Genomic DNA, 21,629 nt, shown 5'->3' with positions numbered 1-21,629 from the left:
ACGCTGAGACGTGAGGAAGGAGTCCCGGAGGTGTAACGACGAGGTGGTGGGGGGCGACCCCCCCTGCCTGGTATGTGAATGCAGCCATTGTTTGATGGCAGCGAGGTGGAAGAGGGGGTGGACCGGGGGGGGGGGGGGGCTGGCAGGATCCGGCGGGAAGACAGACAGGCTGATATAGAGGTGGGGGGGGGTTCCTTCAGCCTGGTTAGTGCTTGTTATTGAAATCACTTCAAGAGTGTGACTGTGCACTTCAACACAGACTTGTGTCTCAACACGGGCTCATTTCTGCCTGTTAATCCACAATGCAAAGCTTATCAAGAAAGTTGACCCAGAAACAGCTGAACAGCATTCTTCGTCCATCTGAGCACTATAACTCGCAGGCAAACACACACACACACACACTTGCAGGGCTGTTATTGAGCAGGACTTGGGCGAAAGGCGGGAGCCACCCCGGGTCCGTCTGCCAGAGGCAGATGGTCTGATGTGAGAAGGTCCAAGAAACGGAACACGATTCAGCACAGCCCACGAGAAGTGAGGACAGACAACAAGAGAAGCACCTTCATCTCATTTCAGTCTCATTAGAGCTCTACTGAGAGCCATGATACGTGTGTGTGTGTGTGTGTGTGTGTGTGTGTGTGTGTGTGTGTGTGTGTGTGTGTGTGTGATGAAGGAAAGGAGATGACATTTTTTCACCAAATGAGCTTTCCTGTTTTTTCCCCAGCTCTACTTGGGGCTCACAGCAGACACCAGTGATGCGTTCAGACCCATGTTAGTCCTCTCAACTGATTTCAACCCTGACTTAGATTTGTTTACACTAAAAGGGCTTTGTTCATTCAGACCTTGTTTTCCTTTCTTTGTTTTCTTTATTAAATGTTTTTTTTGCATGTAAATCTGTAACACATTAGCAGCATTACATTTTTTCTACATATGGCTAAAAACAAAGCACATATTTGAAAGTTTCTTTTCTCAACTGCCTCTAGATACAGTTAGTGATGGTCACTGAGGGCTGTGGGGTGTTGGGGAGGATGGGGAGAAACTGGGGTGTGTGTGGGGGGGGGAGCTGGGGTTTGTGTGTGTGTGTGTGTGTGTGTGTGTGTGTGTGTGTGTGTGTGTGTGTGTGTGTGTGGAGGGAACAGATCTAGGATGAGAAACTAAATAAGGAACATAAAGAAAAGAGGAGAAGGATCTGCTGAGCGGGTGGAGGAGGAGAGAGGGGGAGGGGTTGTGGGAGGGGAGGTGTGTGTGGAGGGAGGGCGTGTGGGGGCGGAGGGAAAAGAGCAATGACTGGCCTCCATTGCTGACGAAAGCGACTTAGCCCTCCCAGTTACCATAGAGACTGTCAGGAGCAGCTACAAGAGAGAGAGAGAGAGAAAGAGAGAGGGAGGGAGGGAGTCGCGAACAGAGAGCAAGAGGAAGAGAGCGTGCAGTTGCAGTTGGAGACAGAGGGCAATAAAGGGAGAGTGTGAGAGGGGAGCGAGAGAGAGAGTGACAGATAGATGTTGGGACTCAGAGGAGCAGCTAGCATGGAGGTTCAGAGTGACTGCAGCTCGCTGCCGTCGTGTGAGCCCCAGCCGGCCGGGAGGCTCAGCAGAGCCGCCTTCAAGCTGTTCGGCAGGCGCAGGACTGCAGGCGGAGTGCCGAGCTTCTTCGCGGTCAGGAACAAAGGCGGTACGGAGCTGGCCAGGAGCAGAACTCACGACGGACTGACAGCAGACGCGGCGGCCGAACCAGACGGACACGGGAGGGGCGAGTGTTCTGGTGCTGGTGGTGGTGGTGGTGGTGCTGGTGTAGGTGTAGTAGTGGCTGAGGGGCTCCCCGTGGGCTCTGTGCGTAGTGCCATCTCCAAGTCCTTCAGCTTCCTGTCCCTCCTGAGGAGGAACGGCGGGCGGTTCGGGGAGGGAGGCGCTGGACTGGGGCAGCGCGGCCGCGGCCTGAAGGGTCTGTTCAGCAGCATACGCTGGCGTCGCAAGCCCCCGCCCCCGGATGACTCCGCCCACATCCAGGAGGTGGCTAGAGAGGTGGTGGAGGGCGAGCCCCTGGCGTCCGGTAACTCTGAGGGTGGCGAGACCTCCACAGGGGAGACGGCCCTCGTGCTGGACCCCTCGCCTTGGATCATCGAGGAGCAGCCCGCCGTGGAGGTGAGCTGGAGGGAGTCGCTGGGGTGCGGAGTGGAGGGCAGGAGCAGCTCACCTCCTCTGGCAGAGGAAGTCACGGAGGATTCTCCAGCCCCGTCCCTGCACGGAGTTCCGACTGAGGAGAACGTCACGGAGGAGAACGTCTCGGAGGAGAACGTCAGCGCAGTCGACCTGACACCCGCGGCCGTCTCTGCCACCCTGGGCCCGCTGCCCGAGCACGACGCCATGGACCCACCGTCGGAGCCCTGCGTGGAGCGGCTCTGCTCCATGTTCACCGATGTCACCTCGCTCAAGAGCTTCGATTCGCTGACGGGCTGTGGCGACATCATCGCGGAGCCCGAGGAGGACTCGGGTAACGGAGCCGGTGGCACCAGCAGCGGCGTGGGACGCAGGGGCAGCGGGCCGACCCCCCAGCAACGATCCCCAGCCAAACCGCCACTTCCTCCCGCGGTGGTGAGCTTGGCTTCCATCTCGCCCTACATGCCGGCCCACCAGCGCGTGTGTCCGTCCCCTAAAAAGGCGCAGGGCAGTGGGATCGTGGCATACATGGGCGGGGGGGAAGAGATGGCCAGTCCGGAAGGCGTAGACGACGCGGACATGCAGGGGCTTTGGCACATGCTCCCCCAGAAGGGCGAGGACTCCCCCAGCCTCGCTCGCACCGATCACGCCATGACGCGGCAGGACAAGAGGCCTCCTCAGGTGAAAGGGCTGAGGCTCAGCAAGATCCCCGTGTGTGGGAGCGGCAGAGCGGGGCCCCCCACCCGCCTCTCCCCCCCACCCATCCACAAGGAGCTCCAGGACGCCCCGCCCAGCGACGAGGGCTACTGGGATTCGCCCACGCCTGGACCGGAGGACGAGGACGGCGGCTTCGTGCGACGAGACATCCTGCCCAGGGACAGCTGCTCCGGGGACGCACTTTATGACCTCTACGACCTGGACAGTCCCAGCGCTGTCGGCTCGGACGACGACGACCTGAGCTCACTCACGCCTTCCACGGGGGACCTGAGAATGAGCCCGCCCGCCCCGAACCCTTCGTCCTCCTCCTCGTCCTCGTTCCGTTCCATCAAGGGCAGCACAAGTCTCCCCCGAGACTCAAAGATTCCCATCAGTGTGAGGCAGACGCCGCCATCCCACTCGTCCAGCCAGGGGACGCTGTCCACCCCCGTGAGCCCCACATCGCACAAGCCTGCCACAAAGGCTCCAACTCGCACACGCATCCCCATCTCCAAGGTCCCTGTCCGTCGCTCCGGCAACAAGAACATCAACACCAAGTGAAACAGGAAGTGGAACTCCAGACCCCAGTACATTTTTACACCATACAGACCCACCACTGAGAGCTTTAGGCCAAAATGAGCATTTTTGATTTCACTGACAATTTTGACTTCAGTGGGTCACAGTCCTGGAAGACACTGTACCTTTATGGAGTTCCCTGTTCCTTTTTGCGTTGTTACAACTAATATTTTATTATGTCATATATAACATGTAATTTAATTAGTGCATATTTAGGAAGCCCTGCTGTATGTAACATATTGCATTTTTAATAATGTAAGATCGTTTGATTTCTATACCACGGCTGACAACATGCGAGAGAGTTAAACGTCTTCACCTTGCAGCAAATGTAGGATACAGATGCACTGAATCTCAGAATGTTCCTCCTTCAAGGTCCCTCACGCCAACACAGTCCTCCTGAGATCCGCTTGAATCAGCAACCAATGGCTTTGGCTCTGTTACACACACACTCACAAGAACACCCCACCCCTGTGCACTCTGGGAAATGCAGCTGTGAACATCATCTCTCTGGGATTTACAAAACAAACACAACAACTCAGAAAGCTGGACCTGGCTGTGCAGGGTCTTCATTCCTCAGGCAGGATCAGGGTGCTGAACATTTGTCTAAGACACTTTTCTTACCACTCGACGTGACATCCTACAAGAAGCAAATAACTTCCTGAGGATCCACCTTTTTATACCGAGCTCTCCCTGGTAGCTTTCTTCCTCTTTTTTAAGAAGACGAGCCTCACTGTGGATATATGCACTGCTGTTTGACGTTTGTGTGGGGGAGAAAACCCCTGCACCCCCCCCCCCCAACCAATAACAAAACAAGCAAAAAGCAACTCCAGCAGAGTCAGGATTGGACCCCCCCCCCAAACTCCAGCAGGGTCAGGATTGGTGCCCCCCCCCCCCCCCCCCCCCCATCTTCCACAGCCCTCATGGGTCCGGACCACCACGGAGATGTGAATGTAGCACCATCATCACCATCATTCTACACACGCACAGGTCTAGATAACCTGATCGGCAACGGGGGACGACCGTCTGGGACAAAAGTCCACTGTCTTCCGTTCTGCAGGCGTCCCTCTGCCCTGTCCTCGGACGGGCACTTTTGTACTTTTTAGAGGTGATTTTGTGTGTGTGTGTGTGTGTGTGTGTGTGTGTGAGAGAGAAAGAGAGAGAGAGAGAGAGAGAGAGAAAGAGAGAGAGAGTGTGTTTATGAAATGTGTTTTACTGCTCTGATTCAGTTATGTGGTGTGAATCAGGCCACTGTGTCCTTTTTCTAACTTTTCTTTGCCTCTTTCGCTAATTTCTGAATAAAACCACGCTGTGAGAAGGCGGAGGCACTGACTCCACACTTGTGTGAGTGTCCATTTGACACACGCTGTCAGGGTCGCGGAAATTCACACAAAGTCTCGCGGTGTCTACTTCACAACTGCACTTTAGGGCAGCGGGTGGGAGCTATGGAGACTGGTAACCATAGTTACCATGGTAAACACTGATGGTAAAGGGCCTGGTGAGAGTTCATGGTCGCAGGTTTAAGGGTGTGTGTGTGTGTGTGTGTGTGTGTGTGTGGGGTGGGGGGGGTCTGTGAACACAGAGCATCTGCTCCGAATGTTGATCGCTTTTTAATTGTTGCAGGTTTGAGAAGGTCTGGAAGCAGTGTGTGTGTGTGTGTGTGTGTGTGTGTGTGTGTGTGTGTGTGTGTGTGTGTGAGTGTGTGTGTGTGTTGAAAGGGGATTTGGTGCAGTGGTTAGACTCTTGCATAAAAGCATTATGTAATACTATAACACTCATCCCTGACCACAGTCAGTGTGTGTGTGTGTGTGTTTTGTACTTGGTTGTTCCTGTAAATACCACAGAAAGCTTTTGAAGAAGGCATGCCTAGCTTTGAACGATAGATCCAGTTAAATCAGGCACCACCCCCGTATTATGTGTATTATATTAATCTCCAGTTGTGTATGTACTTGTGTATTTATACATGTGCTCTAATCAGCTCCTGTTTTTACTATCTGGGCTGGTACATGTGATGCCCCAGTTTCCAGAACCCTGTAGGTAGAGAAGTGTAGAGACAGCAGGAGAGCCTCACGTTGAAAACCGCTGTAAAAAAGACAAAGGCAAGAATGACAGCAGGAAGAATCATGGGAGTGAAGACACAACACACGCGTGTGTGTCCCAGATAGCACTGACCGTGCATAAATAATGTTGGCTTTGGCCAGGACGTGTCCGTGTTCTGCAGCCCAGAGTCCCATATGGACAATAAGATGGATGGATTGCGGCTGACAGCTGAGACGGAGGCCAAAGGCGGAGGGCAGGGGCGGAGGCGTGGGTGGGGGGGTACCATGGCCATTGGCGGGCAGGGACATGGGTGGGGGTGCCATGGCCATGGTGGAGCTGTTGCGCATGTCATTAGCCTCAAACGCCAGCTGGGGACCAGGCAGGCACTTCTGGGCCCGAGCTGCTCCGGGTCTGTGGCTGCCACAGGAGCAGGACCGGATTAACGAGCCCCGTCCGGCCGGAGTGCGTCTGCACCGTAGAGGCCGCGCGCTGGGATTGGCAGTCCATGCTCAGTGTGTGTGTGTGTATGTGTGTGTGTGTATATACACATATTGGAGATTGTGGTTGAGAGACAATGTCAAAGTTGTGTTGGAGGTCTTGTGCAGGGCGGAGTCCTGAACTAACTCAATGCTAGAGAGAGTGTCGATTCACCAGAGTGCATAGACACACACGGACACAATGGCCACTCTCTTCCACAGATGAGTAGGCCGTTGTTTCGGGGAGACCTACAAATGTCGGCGTGTGATTGGACGAGGCGGCGCTGACACTTCGGGCTCGTACACGAGTCTCGTGCTGTGTTCGGCGCCGACGTGCAAGTCCACGCTGGTCTGCTGACGCAATGTCACAGAATCACAGCTGATCTTGCTGATCTTAAACTCAGAACCCGGTCCGACCCCAGACGTCTCCAGCACACTCGCTGTGTAAGTTCTTCGACTGCTTATCTCTGAATCTGAAGGCCTGAACCAGAACCCTGAGCTCATGAGGGTCGTCCTACGTGTTTGCTCTGTCGTCTAGCTCTCCTAGTCCCTGTCTCCCCACTGCCTTCCTCTTCATCTCTCTTCTTTCTCCTCCTCCTCTCCCTCACTTTTCCCTGAGAGTCCTCCACACAGAGGATGCTTCATGAAGGAAAGTGAGGCCCAGACCTTCAGCTGGGAATGGGTCAGGACATGTAGCCAAACGGTCCAGAGACACAGGAGGGCTGTTGTGAGACCTATTGTGTGTAGATGAGTGTATGTCTGTGTATGAGTGTGTGTATGCGGGGTATGATGGGGGCGGGGGGGTGGTGGCCATTCAAAACATGCACCCCCTTCCTTCACATGCTTTGCCCCACTACAAGTTTCCATGGCAACCTCAGTAGGTCATCCAATCAGAGGTGGAGGCGGGGCCGGGAGAGGAAAGCAAGCACGCTGAATATGAGGGAGCTGATTGGAGTTAGTGTGGTGCAGTGTGTTTGTGCACATGCACACACACACACACACACACATACACACACACACACACAACCTCTGTTGCAAGAAAGACTCACATTTCATATATTTCTGTCTTTTGCTGCAGTCTCCTGAGATTAACACACTGTGTGGTGTCAACTCTCCCCCTCTCTCCCTCTCTATCTCTCTCTCCCTCTCCTCTCAACATTAAACTTCTTTGCTAGCATATGTTGTCCTTTCTCACTGTTCACACTGAACTTAAAATATCAGATGTCATTTCTTTTACTGAAATATTAAAAATAGGCCCACTTCCTCTCATGATTTAGTAAAACGATTATTCCATCTTCATCAATAATACATCCACATCCTTTGCTTAGCCTATACATTATAAATCATTCATTCCGAGAACAAGAATCGTGAAACTTCATCACGAAATCCGGCACAAACCATGTTGGACCTAGTGAAAGCCTGTAAAGTGCCTGAAACAACACAACTGTGCACAAGTGTTTACATGTGTTGGAAACCATGGTAGTGTGTTCTGTTCAGCTGGGTCTTTACCTCAGCGAGGACGCCGGACCTGAAGCCCAGAGTGCAGTGGGAGAGGATAAACCTCTGTGGAGAGATTCAAAAATCATTTGGATCAATATGCTGGATTGAGCTGCTCCGCTGGGTCCATTTGACCCCCCACCCAAACCGCACCCCCATCTCCTGCTGTATCTCCCTAGGCTCTGAACTGATGACATCAGGTTCAGCTGGGGTAGCACAACAGAAACCATCCGTCTCCAATCACTCCTCCAGCTCTTCTTCGCCAGTTCCTCTGCTAGCCAATCCCGACCCTAGAATCCTAAATCCAAGTATGCTGTTGAGCAATCACTGAATAGTCCAACTACCTACACAACATTCTGCTGTAACACGTGTCCAAAGTGAAGGTGGAGTGGACAGACCTGTGGAAGAAAGTACTGAACACCAAAAGAGCAATTAATAAAGGCTGATGTGGTCAAAGGGAGGATGAGTCAACCAGCGTTTCACACACAGTACTCTATACTTTCATACAGTACTATATTCTGTGTATTATTACTCCCAAATGCTAATGATTTTACACCTAGACACATGGTCAACCTAAACAATTTCCTAAGAGGCAGTTGGTCAACAGCATTTGTGTGTGTGTGTGTGTGTTAGGAAACAGCACCCAAGTAGCCCAAACACACACACACACACACACACACACACACACACTTACATACATTCAACGCAAACAAAAAATATTTTCTGTCCACCATCCCCGACACAGCACAACTGGCAACCAGAAAGACAGGAGGACACATTCAGCTGGGGGTGAACTGGGACGATGTCAGTAAAATAGATGGAACCTTTCACAGAGCATCTCACAATATCACTACACACACAAGGGCTTTGAGCACCAGCACAGTTCACTGACCAGTTGTGCCAGACTCATAAATCACTCCTCTTTACTATGATGGGGGCCTAGCCTGTAACTCTAGCCCCCTGAAGCGTAATATGCCATAATGTGCCATAATGTTCCATTAACTAAACCAGCCCTGATGAAATATTCATGTTGTGGGTGAGGGGTTAAGCGTGTGTGTGGTTGTGTGTGTGTGTGTGTGTGTGTGTGTGTGTGTGGTGGGGGAAGTAGATAATATGACTAAGAGGTCTTCTGCCTTATAGACCAGTCACTGTTCATTTACACACGGTCTCTAGCCAAACAGCTGCCCTCCGACTGCCTCTCCCTCCTTCAGGGAGGTGATGGGGGTTGACAGGGGGGCGTAGCTGCTCACACATGGACACAGGTTCCCTGGGGATCACGCTTAAAGGAAATTCCAAGCGTCCCATGTGTGTGCTCCCAGGGGAAAGATATCCTGGAGTAAGTGCGAGTCGCACAGACCCCTCTCCATCATTCCTGAACCTGACAGGGCCTTTAGGGGCCCCTTTCCCCCCGTGACATTTACGGACGCGCTGGAAACACCGAGTTCATCACGGTCTGTTGCTTGCGGGATCGGCCATGTGCATGTGTGTGCGCATGCCGCAGGCCCTTTGCAAAATTTCTTTTAAAAAAGAATCCTGTTGTCTTTAAAAAGACCCAGCTGCACCAAAGGGAGGTGGAGAAAGACAACAGTGAGATGAGATAAAAGATGAAAAAGATGGAGGAATTGGATCGTTTGATTGGCAGAGCGTTTAGAGGGATGAAGGGGAACAATAGTTGTTTGAAGTATTGTTAGACTGTGTGTCAAAACAACTGTGTGTGTGTGTGTGTGTGTGTGTGTGTGTGTGTGTGTGTTGCAGTGGGATTAAAATGGGGAAGCTAACGTCAACAGGACACAGGACTCCTGGGTAGTGTCATGAAGCACCTCGTGACAGTGCTGTGGTTTCAGGACCAGTCGTGTTTATCTTGCAAGTGGCCAGACACCCAGGACAAGGCTGGGTATCAGGCCTCTTAACGGCAGAATAGAAGAGTTTAAATATTCACGAGATCAAAGCCCCAGGCTGTGTGTCCGCTAGGGATGTTACTATGAAGTTCATGAACAAGCTGGTATGCTTTGGCCTGTTTTTGAGATGGGTCCATGTATTACGAGTAGGTCAACATTACATCCGTTATTGGGCGAGAGTATCTGTTATTAGTGTGGGATTACTTTTTTAGTTCAGACTATATTTAGCATATCGGATAAAACGACATATCGACAATGTGCAGTCTGGTGCAAAAAAAGTCTGGTTTAACAATTCGGCTCGTTTTACATTCAGCAATTTGACTTCCATCTCAGATGCTCTCAAAAACTCTCCTGGCAGGAATTAGATACGGAATACAACGCTCACTAGACCCGCTCCACAGATGTGGCGCTAAACGACGTATTAAACTGGAGCAGGTTTACAGTATTCATTTACATCAGGTTTACACCAGCTTTACGACCTAATCGCCCCTCACTGTCATTTCCAGACGGGCACGAGCTGGTTTAGGTTCCAGCGGCTGCACGTTCGGCTCGTGCGCAAGGCTGCGTGTTGCGCGCGCTCTCTCCGATCACGCCACAGCTCGGACAGGTCTCGTGCCATAAAACAGACCACGTGCTCAGAATATGACTTTTAAAAAGTTCATTGCGTAAAAAGACTTGCAGTTTCGTAAGAAATGACCACGCAAGGTTATATGGATATGTGTTCTGATTTATTGCTCCAGAGAAAAAATATAGACGCATGCACGTTAACCAATGGCATAAATAATGTCTTTAAAATAGTACATTCTTCCCTATGAATTCAGCTTACATGAAATGTACAGTGGGCTAAATCATGAATATTTACCAGCTTTGGGGTTCCATATCAGGTCGCCTGACTACTGCTGCCCCCTGCTGGTGATATGTGGACTCAGAAGGAGCCGACAATCGTTCTTTAGTGACCCCAGCAAAGTCTAACGAGATCATATCCGCAAAAATAACACAGCTTCGAGCTAATACAACTAATCATGGCACGAAAAGTGGCCAGAAAAGCTTCAGTCGATATTTTAAAACATATTTAGTCTTCACATATGTAAAACATCCCACATAAAATGCAAAAGATTAACGTACACTGTATTTAAGCAATTTGGATATTCTATTAACATATTCTGAATAAATTATATATGTAACACAGCCAATAATACTTAAAATAGTTGTAAAACATTGTAAAAAGTAAAAATTGTGTTTCTGATAATCCTGCAAAATCTATGGCTTACACCCTTTCAGTATGTGTTGAGCATTAATATAACAGATCAAACTCTTGGAGACTGAACTACTGTCCTATTATTTCTCTACCAGCCTTTGGCCAGATAAAAAAAAGTTTTAAAAATGAACATGAAAGCATACATCTTATAGCACCGTTGGTTACTATGAATATTACATTGGCATGTCTAGTCATCGCATAATGCACAAACTGCTCTCTGAAGTCTGAACTGCCCATCTGCTTGCTTGCTCTCTCGCTCTCTCTCTCGCTCTCTCTCTCTCGCTCTCTCACACACACACACACACACACACCTACAATGTAGGCTCTCTGCATATTCAATGTGGATTATATCATGCTTCCTTTTGTCATTGGTGAGGAAGCAGAGACCTGGTGTTAGTACTGTGTTGGACACGTACCTGAGGTCAAATCCACACGGTCTGAGAAAACACACAAACCAACACACTAAAACAAACAAACAAACAAACACACACACACACACACACACACACACTTCAGCCTTTTGCGACCTATGCAGCCATGGGTAATGTATACTCCACAAGTGTGTGTAGAGTGCAGAATAAGGCACAGGCAGAACAGTTTTATCAGCATATGAAGGCACTTCACACATCCACAAGACTCCTGAAGTTCATGATGCACGTAATGAGTCACTGGAACCTCTACCTCACGGACAGCTGTAGTCACCAATTAGCTGCCAGACCTCAAACCTGAGGTGGGATTTTTGAAAGAACAGCAGCAGTCCAATGACGCTGTCAGTATTTGGCGAATTCTGGATGTTGCTAGTGCCGGTGGGTGGAGCCCAGTGTCAGAGAGGGAGGGTGGAGATGAGTTTCTGAGGGGCACACCGGCCCCTAGATCATGAACTGTGTGTATCCCTCCGCCCCCGTGACGATGACATCCATCCAGATGCGCATGGCCTCTGGGGAAGGAGCCACCATATAATACACACGGTCGTGAGTCTTTACGCTGAACGTTAGGGACGGGTTTGGACTCTGAGTGGGAAAGATGGAGAAATACCCCAGTCAGACCACAAGAGGGCAGCACTACAGCAGGGTTTTAGAGAAGATGCACTCCAGTGAGCAGTAAAATTACCTACCTTGTGTGCATTCTTTAAATGGTCATAATACACTTCTTCTATGGCTTGAAAGTAAATGACTCCTTTCAGTTTGGCTTCATGCTTGTCTGGAACCACAACAAAAAGACATTAAATCAATACCTGTCATCCATTCCTGCCAGACCCGAGCGTCCTGCTCAGGACCCGAGGTGACGTGCTAGTCGTACCTGCGTAGTAGGACAGTGTCCTGCGGTTGCGGTCGAACACAAACCAGCGCTTTTTCCATGTCTTGATCTTGCCGCCCATCTTGACCAGGAAGCCCCGGCAGGTCTTCTCGGTGATGGACACGTGGTAGCACGTTTCCACGTTGTGGCCCGCAGACTCCACGTGGCCGCGCAGGTCAAAGTCGTCCTTCCGCACGGGCAGGTAGCGGGTCAGCGGACGGGACTGGGGGGGCCGGGAGAGGGGAAGGTCAAAAGGTCAAAGAGCAAGAAGCAGCAGTGTATAGAGGTAAGCTGGTGGTAACGGAACGACTGCAGCAAGATGCACTGGAAAGCTTTACTGGGGAGTCAGAGCCATGGACTAGGGCTTCAGGGCCATGATGGGGGTGGACCGGGTCATAGGGGTCGTGAACTGGGGCATAGGGGCATGGCCTGTGTTATAGGGGGTGTGGCCCGTGCCATAAGGGGCATGGTCTGGGTCATGGGGGCATGGTCTGTGCCATAGGTGGGATGGTCTGGGTCATAGGGGGCGTGGCCTGGGTCATAGGGGGCGTTGGCCACTCCACTCACCTGTGCCCTCTGCTTCTCGCGTAGCTTCACCTCCCGGTCGATGAGCTTCTGCCTTCTGCTGGTCTCCTCCTGCAGACGTTTCTCCAGGTCTTCTCTCCTCCTGCGCTCCTCGTCCAGCGCCTGCCGCCGCACCTCCATCTCTCGCTCCTGACGCCCCGCGGATCAGAACACAGGAAGAGTGAACGAAGGCGTCCGTGCTCCACCCCCCCCCCCCCCCCCCCCATCTCTGTTCAACCACGCACACGATTCCTTTGTTCATGTTTCATCTCTGATGACCTTCTTGGTCTGCATTGAACTGGCGGAGATGAACACTGGCTACATGATGCTGGTACTACGATTAATCAAAGCAGCCACTCAACATTCATCCTGAACATCTGTAATGGGTCAGGACGCTCAGAAGCATTTGAACAATCTGCACTAGCATTGAATTGTATACATGCATCTGTTTGGTGTAATCTTCCAAACGTTCTTAACTGGTAAAATAAGGCAAAAGTATTGAAGTGTTCGTGTCACTGTGAACCGGGCCGCTAAAGGCTTTAGTCAGAAGTTCTCAGGAACATCTTGATCAGATCTGTCTCCAGTGACGTTTCACAAGAGCCACAGCGCTGGATCAGGGTTCTCTTAGTTCTGCTTCAGCAGTGCACGTCTAATAGCAGCAACAAGCTTGCGGTAAAAGAGCCGTGAAGCCCGTTATAAAGTAGGGCTGGTTTTACTGCGTGGTTTAGAGTTCCCCAGCAGGAGTGGCGCGTGGTCGGCGTGTGTGTGTGGGGGGGGGGGGTGGGGGGGTTACCCTGTGCTCCAGGAGACGGTGCTTCTCCACCTGGGCTTCACGAAGGAGTCTCTCCATCTCCTCGATCTTGGCCACGTTAGAGGTGCTGGCACTGTTTGGGGGGGGGGGGGGGTGTCAATGAGGAGAGACGTTACTTTCTGTTCTGTGTGTGTGTGTTCGGTCCTTCCACTCAGCAATGGAAGATGCAGGAAAGTAACACGGAACACGAGTTGCAGTGTTTCCGAGGAACGTTTTCAGTTTAGGCACGCTTAAACAAACGCGTACGCACGCCCGACAAGGAGCACAAACACGCACATGCGCACACACGTATCCGCACATGCATGCGCTCCCGATGCAGAGCCCAGCAGGAACCAATAAAGCCGCTCGGTGCTGGAATGCGTTGGGCTCACTGGCCCCAGTTCCAGAACCTCTACAGCTTCCACTTCAAAAATCAACACACGGAACACATTGAAGCACAGCCCCCCCCCCCCCTCCCCTCCCAAAACCTCAGCTCCGCCCACAACCTCCACACCCCTCCCCCTCACAGCCTCGAAGGCCATTCCAGTAACCACAGCCGGGGCCAGTAAACACTGTGGCTTCCCCAGCAGATGATACGTTTCTGAGATTCACATGGAGTGCTAAATTCTGCACACCCCCTTGAACTGCTACAACCAGGCTGCAACCTCAAACAGAACCCGGGGGGGTCTGACCCCGTGAGCCCAGGAACCGGGGGGTCACTCTACCGTCAGCTCCACCCGCTGCCCCGTGTTAATAACTGCTCCGCGCTTAGTGTGCTGTGAACACAGCCCTAATTACTTGAGTGCACAGCTGAGTGTAATTATGGCTTCACTACCTGCGAGTCCCTCACACACACACACACACACACACACACACACACACACACACACACACACACACACACACACATGCATACGCACCACCGGCTAAGCACCAGGAGAAACCCATCACAGCCTGCTCGCCATACACGCTGTGGCTACAGCAGCTGTGCAAAAACAGGGCAGACCAACATAAAGCTCCATCCCTCTCTCCTTCCCTCTATCCCTCCGTGCTGATCTCACCCCTCCACCTTGGGGGTCCAAGGCTGCTCCCTCTCTCTGTCTCCGTCTCTCTTTCGCCTCCTGGCGCGTTTCTTACCGCCGCTGCTGAAGAGGAACTGTGTCTGCGTCCGCCCACCAGCCCTGGCAGCTCAGAGAGAGCCTGCTGGAGCGATCCACGCTGCCCTGCATCAGAGAGAGTCGCTCCACGCTGCCCTGCATCACCCACGTCCCGCGCTCTGCTGCCCATTACATTCAAACCAGGGGAAAAAAAGCCCCTCCGTCTGCTTCCTCTAACTGTTCCTGCTGTAATCTGAGCCCCCAAACTCACACAGCCCCCCCGAATTCCCCCATCACACGAGACACAGCTGCCCCCCCCCAAACTCCCCCATCACACGAGACCTTCTCCTCTGAAGCAACGTTACCCAGTCCAGCACACGCTTCACATTAATCAAGCACAGCATTCCTATTACAGCAGCACCAGGCCCCAGAATGGGGTACACACACACACACACACACACACACACACACACACACACACACACACACACACACACACACACACACACACACACACACACAAAACCGAACCCAGCATTAGTACCACTCAGCCGCCATACACGATGATCTCATACACCGCGCTACTTTTTAAGCCGTCCTCCTTTAACTTTGATTGTAATCTGCGCCGCAATGCAGTCTGCCCGTAACGTTTCCTGCCCCACTGCACTCTGGGATCTCTGCTACCCCTCCCTGCCCCTCCTCCTGCACCTGGGGTAACGGGGGGGGGAATCGGCCCACCTGGAGACGTTGTCAGGGGAACAGGCGGAGATACTGGTCTCCATGCTGTCTGAGCTGTCCACGCTGAGCGTGTCGAAGGCGTGTCCGTTGTCACGGTAGCCAGGTGAGTCCAAGTAGACGTTGGTCTGGGAGGAGGTGCGACAGGCAAGGTCCCTCAGCCTGGAGCGGGACTCGTCCCCCAGGAGCTGCTGACTGTGTCCTGGGGGGAGAGACAGAGACAAAAACATAAGAAATACATTGACATTACATTGCAAGGATGTGAGAGAAAAGCTAGAACAGAGAGAGGATGGAGTGAGAGAGGATGGAGTGAGAGAGGATGGAGTGAGAGAGGATGACAGCCAGAGCCTCTGCTACGTGCCCCCCCCCACCCCACGCTGGACGTTTACCTGGGCACGAAGCAGCACCCCCCCCAGAGACCTGCTCTCCATGCCTGCCCGCCAGCCCAACGCCCACCGCGCGGGCCGCCTCACTCTTCTCACACACACCAGCCAGCGTGCAGCGCTACACACACACACACACACACACACACACACACACACACACACCCAGCTGGAGAGAACACCCCGGGCTGGCCTTTGAGGACTAAAAGATCCCAAACACGTTTTCGGGCTCGTTCCAGAATACCGAAGACGAGGTCCACGGGCAGAAGGGTGAGTGAGTGAGCTCCGTCTGAAGACTGCACGTAAGTGAGGATGACTGTGGTGCCCCTCCTCATGCCAGCGGATGGGAGAGCAGGAATCACTGATAGGCATCGGGGGGGGGGGGAGCCCCGCCCCACTGATGACCCGACCCCGGGGAACGGCAAATGAACAAACACCTCCACCACAACACGCAGCAAGAGCGCATTCTCAGTGAGTGGGACGTCAGTGCACCTGGGGACAGGTGAGGTGTGTCTCCAAGAAGAGATCTATCAGTATAATACAGCAAGGGCCACAATTTATATTTGGTGGTTGGGGAGGCAGGACCCACTTGGTACCATCCAGAACCCAGTGGAGTACAATATGATTGTCTTTAACAGCACACAGGCATTTCCTGCCTCTCATCTTACCAGCATTCTTCCACTATCTCTCCAGACAAATAAACAACCCAGTGCCCGCCCTGATTTAACCCGTCCCTCACTGGACAACAGTCCAACATGCATGATGGTGTCTTCATTACTGCAGAGACCACTGAATGGTGTTTATAACGGCTTTATTGCCTGTAGGCTCACTGAGATTGATATTGATTGTTGGGTATTGAATTTCTGACCACTTGAACGTGTACCTGAGTATGTTACGCTGCAAGAGAGGACACAGACGTCTCAGTACGTCCGCCAACATCACAGGCGTCTCAGTACGTCCGCCAACATCACAGGCGTCTCAGTACGTCCGCCAACATCACAGACGTCTCAGTACGTCCGCCAACATCACAGACGTCTCAGTACGTCCGCCAACATCACAGACGTCTCAGTACGTCCGCCAACATCACAGACGTCTCAGTACGTCCGCCAACATCACAGACGTCTCAGTACGTCCGCCAACATCACAGACGTCTCAATACGTCCGCCAACATCACAGACGTCTCAATACATCCGCCAACATCTAATCTCTCGCAATCACTCACACTTACTGCAGCACTGCAGCTGAAACTATGCAGGAGGGCCAGCAGGGGGCAGTCAGAAGCAGCGGTGGTGGTTCATGGGTGCGGAATACGCCTCAACTGTGTGTTACAGTGCTTACCTTCAACCAGCACACCTGAACAACACAGCACCTGATTATCATGCCCTTCGAGAGGCTCAAGTGTGCGTGTTAGAAAAGGACAAACGATGCGATTTTGGGTGTGATAATCTGGGTGTGATCTGGTCAGGATCCTCACCCCACAGTGCAATACAAACAGCGATTTACAAAAGGGCTCACTTGCCAACTGAAGACTTCTGTTGTATCGGTATTGTGAGCCAATATTGTGATAATTATATAGATTGTTCATCAGGGGTCAGAGAAATGGTGTGATTAGACAAACAGGCCAATTTCACAGTGCCAGAGATCACAGCAGTAGAAAAGTGTCAGTGACAGCACCATGAGGCACTAAGATGAATATCTTTGTTGCCTGCAGGATGGATAGATTTAATATCTAACTACGTCCAACCATGAAATGGTGCAGAAGAGAAAGGTTAGGTGAAATCATGGTGTAAGAAATGTGAAAGTGTGCGAGATCCTCACCTTTGTGTAGGCGACGCTTCTCAGACTCTTTAGGGGACACAGTGAGAAGACGGTTGAGCACGCTGCCACAGCTGGTGCTCTGGGCTAGAGGAGGGTGAGGCTGAACACAGAGAGAGCACAGTAAGAGTCTGCCTAACCTTAAGTGAGGGTGAGTGTGTGGGCATGGCGGTGTGTGTGGGGGGCGTGGCTGTGTGTGCTCTCACTTTAGAAGGGGTGTTGCGGCCCAGGGTGGCACAGCTGAACTGAGGGCTGGTGGAGGGCTGGGTCTTTTTACGAGGTAGTGTGTCACACAGGTGACCCTCTTTAACTAGCCTCTTCCTTTCCTCCAGACTTCGAAAATGCTGAAGAGAAACACACACACTCTACATGTCAGGTTCCACCCACCTAACCTCACACACACACACACACACACACACACACACACACACACACACACACACACACACACACACACACACACACACCCCCCCCCCCCCCCCCCAAAAGGCCATGTTGGTTTACCTGCCTGTGGCGTGGGTGTTTTTTGACAGGGAGAGGAGGTGGTGGGGGGTTTGTGGGGGGAGGACAGGGGTCGAGGGAGGTCACCACGTCCTCCAGCCAGTGCACGGAGGGGGGACAGGGAGCAGGACAGGAGAGGACAGCACAAGCAGAAGGACAGGAAGACCAGAGCGGCGAACAGGAAGAGACACAAAGCTTCGCAGAAGACAAAAGGAAGGAGGACAGCAGAGACATGAAATTTCAACCAGTATTAACTGAACATGCATATTTTAATGGCTGAACATGAACACCAGCACACGTGTGTACAGAGTCACAGGGTAAGAAATAACCTAAAGGAGAGATTGGACCCACTCATGGAAACTCCCCACCAATCTTCACCCACAATCCCATTCACACACCTCGTCCTGTTTGGGTGGGGAGATGGTGTCTTCTGGATAAGGTGCAGGGTTGGGCCAGGGGTCAGACCCAGAGGCCGGGGCACCGTGGCACTGCACAGCGATGTGCAGTGGATCTGGGGCGGGATCGAGCCCCAGCTGGGTATAGAGATCATTGATTTCTTTGACTGTGACATAGCCCTGTGGAAGAGACCATTTGAAGAACAGGAGAGGGGGAGCAAGGTGAGCAGAGCTAAAAGAGCAGAAACACTGGAATAAGTTCAGACTTTCTCACAGAAGGCAAGCATTCGTAACAGTCTTATGAAATAGCAAAGAAAAAAAAAAAAAAACCCAACAGCAGCCAGATTCATCACTCAGTTAGAAGATTTTAATCACCTGCCAAAGAGGGTTAATGCTCAAAGCAGAGGTTTTTTGGTCTGCCCACATCTCAGGATCTCAGAAAAGTGACAATGGTTAGGAGGTGAGGAAATTAATTTAGCCACATGCAGGCCCACGCAGTGGATGGCCATTCACAGAGCGATACCTCCACGTTCTTGACGGACAGGGAGGAGAAGAGAGAGGTAAAGGCCAGCAGGTCGGCGGGGAGCAGAGAAAGGCACGCGTGGGCGGGGCTACGGCTGCCACGCGGCTGGCGACACACGTCAGCCAATGAGGAGCCATCCTGGAACAAAGGGAGAGAGACCCCCCGTTTCCGTACTGCGTTTTCCACGGCGTGTCACGCTATCTGCGGGCGTGCGAGGGTGAGGGAGAGATCGGAGAGGAAGTCTCCCGCTTGCCCTGATTGGCTGGCGTCCACACTGCTGCGGTGCACAGTGTGCGCCGGTGTGGGAGGTGTGGCACACAAAGACGAGTACCAGACCGACACCACACTGTTCCACCAGAAGGGCAGAACTCTTAATCCACAGGGATCGGCAGGTGGTGTTTCAAACCTACCTCCTTCATGCTGAGATGATTGACAGGGAAGCCCCGCCCCCCTGTGAGCTCAGCATACTTCTTCTCCAGATTCGTGAGATTCTCCTTTTCCTTTGAGAGAGAGAGAGAGAGAGAGAGAGAGAGAGAGAGGTGTGGCAGATCAATCAGTGCCAAGGCTGCAGGAAGTGGGTGGGCGGGACCGGGTGGTTGGGATGAGAGCCAATCAGGGCTGAGCACTCACTCTCTGGAGCATGGTGACGAGGTTCTTCTTTTCCTTCATGAAGTTCTCCTTCTCCTTCTGGGCCTGCTGGATTATCTGTGCAGACTGGTTCTTCAGGGCTAGAAGCTTCTCCTGAGGGGGATTGAGTGTTTTAACAACAGCAAAATTAAAATACACACAAAACGGTGCACACCCACACACACCCATACAGACACACACACACACACACACACACACACACACACACACACACACACACACACACACACACACACACACACACACACACACACACACACACACACACACACACACACGTGTGCCCCACCTTGCGATTGATGGAGCTGCGCTGGTACTCCGTCATCTCTCGGAGGATTTGCTGAGTTTGTGTCTCTTTCTCCTCATCCTGGTGACTCTCTCTCTCCAGCTGCTGGAACTCAAGATCCTCAAAGCGCTTGGACTCCACCTCCAGGGCCTCAGTGTCCTGTTACACGCACACACACGCGCACACACACACGCACCTTTAACAGGCCAGGTTTGCCAAGCAGAGCTGTAACATGCTGAACTTTGGTGGTCTGGTCCCCAAGACCTACGAGTGCCCAGAGCTCAGCCACCCGGATCACCCCCGATCACCCCCATCACCCCCGATCACCCCGCCACCAAGGGCGGCAGCCTTCCCCATTCACCCCTGACCTTTGAAGGAATCATGTCAATGCACACATATCACAGTGTTCAACACAGCATTAATCACAGTGCTCAACACAGCATAAATCACAGCTTCCGTCCCCAGTATTCAACAGTCATCACTGACTCCTGCCCACATACACAGGAATGTACACACACACACACACACACACACACACACACCCATACACCCATACACCCATACACCCATACACACATACACACATACACACATACACACATACACACATACACACACTCCTCCATGCTCTCTCCCTCATCTGCGTAAGAGCCTCACATGCAGTGTGTGGGTGTCCACACGCACCACAGACATCACGTCTGGAGCACAGAGGACCGGCGCTGACGTCATTACGCGGAGCGAGTGAGCAAGCAAGCATGTCAAGATGAGAGAGAGAGAGAGGTAAATACAGCAGGGATTAGAAGGAAAGGTGGGAGGATGAGGAGGAGGATGAGGAAGGGTACTGACCCTGGAGAGCTGTTGGAGAAGCTGCTCTTTCAGGGCCTCGGGGCACGTGTCCAACTGAACCCGCTGCTCAATCAGCTGCTCGGCCAGCCGCTCGAGCCTTACCCGCTCAGAGTCCAACCGGGCATGGTCCTTCACATCACACACACGGCAGAGGGAGGGAGAGAGGGAGAAAGAGAGAGAGAGGGGGGGGGGCAGAGAGAGGGGGGGCAGAGAGAGAGAGAGAGAGAGAGAGGCAGAGAGAGGGGGGGTAGAGAGAGAGAGAGAGAGAGAGAGAGAGAGAGAGGCAGAGAGAGGGGGGGTAGAGGCATTAGTGCAGGTGGGGGTCGAGCAGCCCGGGTTAGTTACCACAGTATGGATCAGTTGGGCATGAAGGTGATGGATGGGGCTGATTACATGGAGGTTGAAGACACGCTGTGGGTGTTTAGAGGAAACAGCAGGAATAGTTTTGCTCTTATAGACACTTCAGGCTTGGTAGTACAGGCATGGTTTTGTAGTGGTTGTCCGAGTCCAGAAGACCTCCGTCAGCAGACCTCCGTCAGCAGACCCACCCCCAACACCCACCATTCTGTCTGCCACTCCATGTCACTCCGTCAACACTTTCTTGCTAGCAATGCAATGGCCACTCGAGAACCCAAACAGCTGCCAGTGTAACCGGAAGATTCCGGAACTTGACCATCCAGACTAGAAGCTTCACAGGTCACCCGGCCAAAGGGCCCCACCATCTCGGAGAGCACACAGGGACCTGATGTGGTGCTAATCGAGTGGAGGAGGTCGTCACCTGGTAGTGAGACCAGCTGACTTCCCAAGATGTGTCTGTATACGTGTTTGCAAGAAACTGCACGTGTTTGGTTTAATACCTCTGATTTCTCTGCCTGAACCTTCTTCTCAATGTCAGCCATCTTGTCTTTGAGTTGCTCCAATGTCTGCCTCTCATGCTGTAGTTGAGCCATCTCCGAGTCCTGCTCACCCTCCAACAGGGCACGCTCCACCTCCATCTACACACACACACACACACACACACACACACACACACACACACACACACACACACACACACACACACACACACACACACACACTCTTTTACCTCAGTTGACCCATGCTAGTGTATTTCTGGCACTGTTTCTGACTGGTGTGCTAATCGCTCTTAAAAGAAGCC

The 21,629-nt window shown here is 52.4% G+C and overlaps 2 protein-coding genes across 2 annotated transcripts in view; one reads left to right on the top strand and one right to left on the bottom strand.

Annotated features, from left to right (window-relative positions):
• Positions 1–1,290: 1,290 nt before the first annotated feature.
• amer2 (APC membrane recruitment protein 2) lies at positions 1,291–5,706 on the top strand. The gene has a single exon (XM_077013323.1). It carries the CDS (start codon positions 1,497–1,499, stop codon positions 3,408–3,410), a length of 1,914 nt encoding a protein of 637 aa, XP_076869438.1. The 5' UTR covers positions 1,291–1,496; the 3' UTR covers positions 3,411–5,706.
• A 4,333-nt stretch (positions 5,707–10,039) lies between these two features.
• phldb2b (pleckstrin homology-like domain, family B, member 2b) overlaps positions 10,040–21,629 on the bottom strand; it is a 32,718-nt gene continuing 21,128 nt past the window's right edge. The window contains exons 9-24 of the mRNA XM_077013523.1: positions 21,328–21,465; positions 20,471–20,599; positions 19,628–19,783; positions 19,321–19,431; positions 19,101–19,190; positions 18,691–18,828; positions 18,171–18,347; positions 17,776–17,967; positions 17,478–17,615; positions 17,275–17,374; positions 15,077–15,275; positions 13,245–13,335; positions 12,455–12,601; positions 11,891–12,110; positions 11,706–11,791; positions 10,040–11,601 (exon numbers count right to left, since the gene is read on the bottom strand). Of these exons, the coding sequence (XP_076869638.1) occupies positions 11,461–11,601; positions 11,706–11,791; positions 11,891–12,110; positions 12,455–12,601; positions 13,245–13,335; positions 15,077–15,275; positions 17,275–17,374; positions 17,478–17,615; positions 17,776–17,967; positions 18,171–18,347; positions 18,691–18,828; positions 19,101–19,190; positions 19,321–19,431; positions 19,628–19,783; positions 20,471–20,599; positions 21,328–21,465 (2,253 nt within the window). The 3' untranslated portion in view covers positions 10,040–11,460. The remainder of the gene's footprint in view (positions 11,602–11,705; positions 11,792–11,890; positions 12,111–12,454; positions 12,602–13,244; positions 13,336–15,076; positions 15,276–17,274; positions 17,375–17,477; positions 17,616–17,775; positions 17,968–18,170; positions 18,348–18,690; positions 18,829–19,100; positions 19,191–19,320; positions 19,432–19,627; positions 19,784–20,470; positions 20,600–21,327; positions 21,466–21,629) is intronic.

This window comes from Brachyhypopomus gauderio, chromosome 7, assembly GCF_052324685.1.
Source record: "Brachyhypopomus gauderio isolate BG-103 chromosome 7, BGAUD_0.2, whole genome shotgun sequence".
NCBI lineage: Eukaryota > Metazoa > Chordata > Actinopteri > Gymnotiformes > Hypopomidae > Brachyhypopomus > Brachyhypopomus gauderio.
Note: the sequence above shows the minus strand (reverse complement) of the source record. Positions and strands in the feature narration are given on the sequence as shown.